Source organism: Hevea brasiliensis, chromosome 5 (genome assembly GCF_030052815.1).
Source record: "Hevea brasiliensis isolate MT/VB/25A 57/8 chromosome 5, ASM3005281v1, whole genome shotgun sequence".
Taxonomy (NCBI): domain Eukaryota; kingdom Viridiplantae; phylum Streptophyta; class Magnoliopsida; order Malpighiales; family Euphorbiaceae; genus Hevea; species Hevea brasiliensis.
The window spans coordinates 93,748,071-93,757,571 of NC_079497.1; the positions used below are offsets into that span (position 1 = coordinate 93,748,071).

At 27.5% G+C, this 9,501-nt stretch overlaps 1 protein-coding gene across 1 annotated transcript; it reads right to left on the reverse strand.

Moving 5' to 3' along the window:
* Positions 1 to 1,744: 1,744 nt before the first annotated feature.
* LOC110662812 (pathogenesis-related protein 1) lies at positions 1,745 to 2,440 on the reverse strand. The gene has a single exon (XM_021821935.2). The coding sequence runs from the start codon at positions 2,376 to 2,378 to the stop codon at positions 1,875 to 1,877; it is 504 nt and encodes a 167-aa protein (XP_021677627.1). The 5' UTR covers positions 2,379 to 2,440; the 3' UTR covers positions 1,745 to 1,874.
* Positions 2,441 to 9,501: the final 7,061 nt, after the last annotated feature.

Below are 9,501 nucleotides of genomic sequence, written 5' to 3' on the forward strand. Positions count from 1 at the left end.
GGACTTGCCTAAAAAGTACAAGGATGAAATTAACCTTTGACCATTAAAAAAGTGAGGTTTTTAAATCTACAAAAAATGTTACCTTCTTCGTAAACAAGTTTATTAATTTAAAAAACTTTACCCTAAAAAATCTCCTCCAAACATAATGCTATTGTTACCTTTATCTTGCACCAAAATTTTCTCTGCCCCAAGGAATTTGTAGTACTCATTAATTTTCACTTTTTTTTAATCCACTTTTTTTTTTTTTAGTTTTTTACAATTTATGAACATCTCTCTCAATATAAAGTGAGAAAATGGCTTGTTGAGAAGAATGCGGGTTAGGTAGTTTTTCAATGGTATAGCCCTCGAAATATCTCACGTTTTACAACATATTTATCATGAAATTTTATATACAATGCATAGTGATACAGATTATAATTAAAATTAAAAACAGATTGATGATAAACCATGGCTTTAAGCAGCAAATTACTAGAAAAACAACAACCACAAACAATTAATTAAGACCCAATCAAAAAATGGAGCCATTCAATTCACTAATTTTGGATTTTATCAATTAATAAGATAAAGATGCGAGACACAGCTATAAATTTTGACATTTCTAATGGGTTGCTGGTGGATGAACGAAGAAATGGTCATATGTGTGCGATCACTGTGGGTTGCCGCCACCAACGTTACATGAAGAAGTTAATATTATTAAAAAAATTGAGACCATTCAAAAAAAATTCTTCAGAAAATATAATTCAATAAACAGATTGAATACAAATTAAAATGGAAAATATTTTTGTATATATTAGTATTAGTTTTATTATTTTCTTTCTCTTTGAAATCAGAGGACAAACAGTATATTTAATTAGGTTGGGCAATAAAACAAAAGCTTTACAAAATGCTTGAAACATTTTTAGAAAAATTGAATTTATTCAATTTTTTTTTTCAATGAGTTGTTTTCATTCTATTTTAGATAACTGAATTTATCAGTTCTATTTCTTGTTTTAGAAAATCAATTCTATTTCATTGCATTTAAGTAATTATTAAAAAATTTATTTAATCCCATATTTTTAATTAAATTATAATTAAAATTAAAATTAAAATTAAAATTAAAATTAAACTTAAAATTTCATAATTTTAGATGATAAACTCGATATTAATCACAAATGAGCTTTAATTTAATGGTACTAAAATGATCTCCAATTGTGAAATCTTGAGTTTAAGTTTTAATTAAAACCAATTGTAAAAAAAAAAATTCAATTTTTAGAATTTTTTCCATTTTATGAATTAATTTTTTTTATATAGTTAATTTGAACTAATATACTAATTTGAAATTTCATAACCTTAAAAATATTACAATATCACCAACTAAAATTTATTGGTAAATTCTTTGTTTTTTTTAATATATAAAATTTTCCCTTGGCTATTCAATACAAATTAAACATTTATTATTGTTTTCAAAAACATTCCCCATTTTTTTTTTAATTAAACCAAGTTTAATTTCCAGCAGGATTAAACGAATTAGAGTAAAATCATGATAAGGAAAGGAAATTTTTATCTCTGCTTTTATTATTTTTATTGGAGGATATAATGATATATGGTTTTCTCCATTTAATGTTAAATATTCTCCAAAATATGGATTATTCCCCATAGTAATTAAAAATTAAAACACTCCAATTTAAGAAGTATTCATAAAGCAAAATTATTAATTTCTAATTACGAGAAAAGGAGTTTAACAAAAATTACGTAATCTCCATGATGAATTAATAAACTTATTCATGATATTTTCCACACATCATTGATTAATTATACAACAACAACAATTAAGCCTTAATTATACAACATCAATAATTATGCTTTAATGATAGCTTAATCAAGGGGGAAAAAATCTAAAAGATGGATACAAGATCATAAGGACGTTGAGTAACATAGTTCCCCGGAGGATCATAGTTACAAGAGATGATTGTGCCTCCACTGTTGCAACTCACTTTAGCACAGCCTAAGCGAACCGAGTTTTGCCAAACTACCTGAGTATAGTGCCGGCATTCTCCACCAACACAAGAATTAGAGTTATAGTCATAGTGTGGCCTCTCATCTACCCACATTTTCACCGCAGCCGAGCCGGTGAGGTCGCCACTGCTCCATGCGAGATTCTCACCGTAAGGTCCAACGGAGTGCACAAGCCGGCAATCTCCCTTGCGTTTATTGGCATAGTTTTGTGCATAAGCAGCAACTTTGTTGTCCCATCTAATAGGTCCAACACCCACCCTTGCACGAGCAGCATTATGAGCATTGAGGTAGTCTTGTGGGGAATTTTGAGCATGGGAAATATGCACCATCGCTAAGCCTATGAGGCAAATGGTTATTGCTTGGGAAAGTTTTCTAATCAACATTTTTGTTGGTCTATAGGGGCAAAGGAAAAATAATCTTGAGGTTGTTATTGAATAGAAGAAAAATGCATGCGGGTATTTATAGGCATACATTTATTTAAATAATTTATAATTTAATTTTTAAAATATGACAAACCTTACTACCTAAGTATTTATTTTCAAGAAAAAAATAAGTTAGCCTTCAAGGTATATTTATTTTAATGGAATAGTCATTTTATTATAATTTACTTTTAATCAATCATAAATTGAAGCAGTTAGTTTAAATTTAGAAATACTAAATAATTATAAATATTAAAATTATAAAGATTAAATTATTATTAAAAATAAAATTAAAAAGAGAGATTAAATTGTTAATCTTTATGTTCTGTTTGTTAACAATTTTTAAGGTAACGTTAAATTTTTTAACTAGAGTCAAAACATCACTTCTCTTATTTATACTATTTACTGACATAGTATTTAAATTTATATTTAGAGATTGAGAAGAGTGATTTATGAAAAATTATCCCTCTTTATTTTTAGAGATTGGGAGAGTACTTTTACTAGAGTTAACAAGATTATATCATTATTTTTATATTTAACAGCTAATCTAATGATTATTTTATTGAATATTTCTTTTTTAATAAATATATAATCTCTAATAGTTTACTGCTATTAAAATAATTAATAATTATTAAAATAGTTAATATTACCAAAAGGCTTTAATGCAAAGATTTATTTTATTGTTTAGAGGAAAAAATGACAATAGCGGAAATGCTTGATTACTATTTAAGATAAGTTCGTGGAAAATTATTGTCCATCCATTGAATTTTTCGCAAGTACAAGATTCAAATCATCTAGCCAACTGAAAATTAGCTTCCAGTAATTAAATCAAATGGGCATTTATTTTATGTAAAATTTCGTATGAATTGAAAATGTATAATTTAAAATAAAATAAATGTGAAAGTTAAAGAAAAGGAAATTGATTTTTCAAGTAAATTATCCCATATAATGGAACCTTACCTAACTTGGAGGCGATTTTTTTTTAGTTTCTTCATTGAATCTACCTTTAGTTTTTTAAATCATTTTTAAAATGTTTTCTTTTCATTTTTATATTCATTTTCTTTAATTAAACATCGCAAATCTCTCCTCGAAAATATTAGTCCAACGCAATACAATCCACCTTTATATATATATATATATATATATATATATATATATATATATATATATATATATATATTTTATATAGATATTTTTTAGAAAAATATTATTTTTATTTTTGATACAATATTAAACAAGTGTTTATATTATGCTTATATAAATATTTTTTATATTTTAAAAAGATTATAAAAATCTATAAAATTACTTTCTCTTTTTCATTGATAAATTTTTGACTGCTTCAAATATTAAAAAATATGAAAGATATTTTCTACATAAATATTTTAAAAAAACAAAGATGCATTGATGAATGAAAAATAATGAATGAGAAAAAAAATAATTATAGTTTAATATATTTTAAAGTATAAAAAATTATGATAACGATTAGCTATTTATATTTTTAATAGGTATTAAATATTTATAAATTAATAATAAATGATAGGTGCATATGCAATGCATATGGAGCTTGTGTGAATTTTATTAGTGAATTTACTCATTATATTATTTTAGTTAATATTGTAATTTTTTTCTTTAAATTTTAATTTATTCCTATTTTAATTATACTTCTAAAATTATTTATATGTCAATAAGGCCGAATATGTAGATAAGAAAATGAATCATCACAATTTTTTTTTTTTACATTTATCTCTTTTATTATTAAATCTGTTAATATTTAAATGATACTAAGAGTTTAATTTTTAGTGAATTTTAATGAATTTTTATATCTATTGAATAAAAGAGCCCAAATCTTAATAATAATAGAAACTCTGATAACATTACTTTTTGATAAAAGAATGAAAAACGGCATCATCGTCTAAGAAGGAATTGGCATCCATCATCCAAAAATCATTTTATAATATAATAAACCTCTATTTTTTTTTCTTTAATTTTTTAAAGATAGTACTTAAAAATAATAGTAATAATTTTATTTAAAAAACTTATATATATATATATATATGGATTGTCAGTAAACTATTTGTTTTGCATTCTTTGATATTTAATGATAAAATTAGTATCGAAACATTAGAGGGTCATTTATTACTGACTTGATTAAATTCAAATTAAAATAGGATTAAAATCAAATACCAAAAGAAAACATAAAATTAGACAATACTTACTAAATTTAAATTGGAATAGTTTTTAAAATTTGTTAAATAATATTAAGTATGAATATTTATTTAGTAATTCAGTCTAATATTTTTCTTTTATTTTTAAATAAGATTAGTATAAAAAAAAGATAGAATATTGGTTAAATTTAATTTTTAGTTCTTGAGTTATGTCATAATTAATATATATGTCTTTTTATTTTTAAAAGTCAGCACTTTCATTCCTAAGTTTTTAATTGGTCCAACTCAAAATATATGTCATGATTTTGTTAGGTCAATGAGTCAAAGGGGATAGAAAAATTTTAGATCTCTTAAATACACACAGATTATTTTAAAGTTAATAATAATAATAATAATAACAATAATAATGATAATAATAATATTTATTTCAAATCCCATTTCTTCTTCTTACCTTAGCGCCCATGACCAAAGCGACAAAATCATTAACCAACTGTCCCTTGCAAAAGTCCCTCCAATTTTCTTCTTCTTCCTCCATTTCTCTCTCTATCTATAATGCTCATATCCCATAATCTACCATTCGGAATAATTACTGTTCAGATTAAACATTCAACAATTCAATAAAATCTATTTAAACTACAAATTTTGCATTTAATACTATTAATTCACTGTTTTAGCAAAAATGTTAAATTCTATTAAAAATCCAGTGGAGTTCCTCCATAATTCTAATCTAATCCACCAAAGAAAAAAAATTCACAATTTATACATATATCGAGCGAATTATAGAAATCTTGTCAGATCCTTTTATATGGTATTATAACAAATAGTTTACTGACAATCCACATCAAAATATTTTAAGTGATTTAAAACTTCTATCTTAATACATTAGAAAATTCATTTAACATATTTAGGGACGTGAACTTAATAATGGGTGCAAATGATTCAACACATGACCCAAACTCTGATCCTTTCAGTTGTCTTTGTGTTTTGTAGATTTACCATTCTTGTCTTTGATGATGCCAAGATCCCAAACCACTTTGATGCTACACTTTACTTATCAAAACCTACAGAAAACCTGAACCCAGTTAATTTTATAGTTTAGTGAAATAAAAAAATGGTAACTGACTTCTTGAATACTCTCGTTTTTCTTTTTTCTTATTCCAGAAGGTTACATACTTTCATTTTCATCTTCGGTCCAACCATGCCATATAGTTATGCACATATATACCCTTTCATTGTATTTGCAATGATAAGTCACATTCAACGGACATTCCATGAGCTATAATTATTTTTCCAAACTCAGTTTGAATTATTAATTAATATTATTAATCTTACTAATTATTTACAGTAAAATAACTAGATACATAAATTTAGAGTTGAGGGGAAAATTCACTTGTGGCAAAGCTATCAGAAACAAAGCAGTTGTGGATAGACCATCAGAATCAGATCAATTGTTGCAGGCCCAGCCGAAACAGAATAATTGTGGCAAAGCTATCATAATCAGAATAATTGCATTGAAGCCACCAGAAATAGAAAAATTGTGGCAAAGCCACCAAAATCAAAATAATAGTGGCAAAGCTATCAGAATCAGATAAGAGAAGTGGCTAGGTCACTTAATTCAGAAAATTTTCCCCTCAACTCTAAACAATGCAATAAAAATCTTTTTCTCAACTTTATTTGGTGGTTAATACTCTTACGACTTAAATCCGTTCATAATATTTATATTCAAAAGATATTCACGTGGTCATACCAACAATTTATATTTTATGGTTAAGGTTCATGATTCAAGTCATCTCTTGTTTCATATACACAATGTGTTAATACTAAGTTCAATATCACTTATTGTATGCAACTAAATTCCAATATCCCATAATTTGATAGCAAACTAAAATCTAGTTTAGTCTACCAAATAACAATGGGTTAATTAATTTTCAGTTAACAACAAAAACTTTGGTAAGAGATTTCGAGTTTAATATTTCAAATTTTATAACTCACTAATTCATGCTTTAAAATTTCATTACTTACAGATGACCTAAATGGTTAAAAAACCAGTATCAATTGGGGTTCCCATGAGTTTAAAAATCCTCTCTCCCATACCTTATACCTTAAAGAATTTGTGTAATCCCATCAATATAACATTTGGTTCATCCTTTACATTTCCTCCACATTACTCATATAATTTAAGACCATTATTTCACATTCATAATAGAGACCACTCAATGTTTTCATTTCAATCCTTAAATCAAACCACAATCATTCTCACCTAATCTCAAGCTCTAATAAATTTGGTCAATTTCATAAACAAAACTACTCTAAACCCTTAATATCAATTTTGGCATCATATGTACAAACTTTTATTAAAAATTTCTAAACACTCAAATTAATCCCGTTTTTCCTTTTTAATACATATCAAATATCATGTATAACGATTTCTATGTCAAAATAAAAATTACAGACACCCAAAAAAAAAAATATTTTCGGGGATTAACAAGCATCTCTTCATAAATTCTTAACATGGCAGACAATACATCCAAATTTTCATCTAATATTATAGTCGCTAGATCATTCCCAAATTTTAATCACATATTCTAAATGTCCATATGTGCTGTCAACAAAAATTTAAGCATCTAATTATGTCTACATAATGATATATCTAAAGATCTTTCAAAGGCCTTCAGATTTCTAAATTATCCATAATTTGTTCTTAACCAGACAACTTGTGGAAATAAATTCATATCTCATAAACTACAAGTTTAAAATTCATGAAATTTTAAGTCCAACATATAAATGGGCATCCACTTGCCTCCATGGGAGAATGGAATGATTTTGGGCCTAATTTTCCAAATAGGCAATCAAGGGACTCGTTCTTGGCCCAAATCCACTCCACTAACCCTTATATTTCTAACACATAGGTTTACAAATTCAGCACATCACATGCAAAAGGGGTACCTAGGGCTGCTTGTTTTTAGGGCTAGCATGACTTGAATCCATCCATATACCTCCATTTAGGGTCAATAGGCTCCCACAAAATTTAAACATTATGTCTCCCATTAACCTTAAGAAAGCCAAAGGTGTAAGCAACTATGTTCATGCCCTTTTATACCCAAGGGAATGTACTGTGGGGTGCAAAGAGAAGCCAATTTGCTCTAGCTCAAATGGAAGTAGAGCTTCCTTAGCTTAGCTCGGCAAGGTTGCATCACGTTATGGTTGGTTACGATTTTATTTTGTGTATATGTGTCATGTAATGAAAAGAACACTAATAAAAAGAAAATAATAGGCTAAAGGATCTGGACAGAGTAACTATACTCAATCGCTAGTGGAGTCACCATTATGGGCAATGGTTTTGCTCCTTGGACTAATTTAGCTCTATTTTCCCATAACACTTCTATAGAGCTTGTATAAATGCTTAAATGGTGTAGGATTGACTGGAGTTACCACTTGGATGAGAATCGGGACAAAATCAAAAGGAACATAGGCAATAACTTTACCCCTCATAAAGGTCCACTACCCTTTTTTTTTCTATAAGCCCAATAGCTTAGGTTCGAGATAATGGGTATGGAAGAGGGAAGGTGTCAGGCACTCTCTCTGCTTGGGCTTACCTTAGAACAAAGGCCAACCTCCACTTGTGTTTCCTAAAACTTGTCATATTATGTCCTTATTGAGATCCTTGGTCATACAATAAGCAATTCTGAATTACACACACATAGACACACACACACATACACGCACAGAGACACGCACCTTGATCACTCAAGTTTAATCAACCATGAAATGTGCATCTTGTAGCCCTAAATCATGCTTCATTACTATTTATAAGCTATTACCATGATTACCTTATTGCCTTAATTAGCATGTATCTACGTCCATTTGCATGCCTTGAGTTCACTTGCACATAAGGAAAACAATCAAGATCAATTGCATCCCCTCAGTATTGCATACCATGTTTCTAACATGCTTTTTTTTTTTTTTATCAAATATTCCTAAATTAGTTACTAGGTTAATTTACATGCCTTTAGGTGATAACTAAACTAAATAATAAGGCAAACATCCATAGAAAGGAGGGCGAAGAAAAGAAGTACAACCCTTTAATCCTACAAGTAAAGAATGAGGGGAGGAGAAAGAATTACAAGTCCCATAATTGAAATGGTAAAAATTTAAAATAACACATCTAACCTTATTACAGGCCCCATTAGGCCCAATACCTTATACAAGAGGCCTTAGAGTTTCCATTTATGCATTAGAAAAAAAATAGGGTATCAACAACAGAAAAATCCATCACTAATGCTCCTTTTTCCCATTGCTAAAGGTTTTACCGATGGATTTCTGATAGACAACAATTCGTCTTTGATATCCTTGTCACTAATTTTTGTGATCGAAATTTGATACCTTCAGTAAATTTAGAAACGAAATTACTAATGCCTTACTGCTGTCGCTAATATTTTTGACGGCTATATGCCGTCAGTAATACCTTCACTAAATCTCAATAACCATCAACTAAATTTCCATTACAAATCCTTCGGTAATTCGTTGCTAATTTGGCATTTTTGTCACTAAATTTATTTTTTTAAAATTTCCTCTATTATTCCTATAAATTTATCACAAAAATCCATAATTAAATGCAATAGATCAATCACAATAATCTTTGTTCAACATAATTAAAATGTATATTTTATTAAAATTAAATATTCTTTACAAAGTACCATATATTTATAACTAAATTAAATCAAGATCACATCCATAAAAAGTACTATTATTCTACACATCATAACATCTCTTAGTGCCTAATATGTCAAGATCTCGTTATGAACTGGATTTCTATTAAGAAAATGGAACTAATTTTGTAAACTGAGCACCATCAATTTGTGTTGCATCCTTTTTATCCAATCCTACATCACCAGGCAAAGAGATAGTATCATTAATAGATC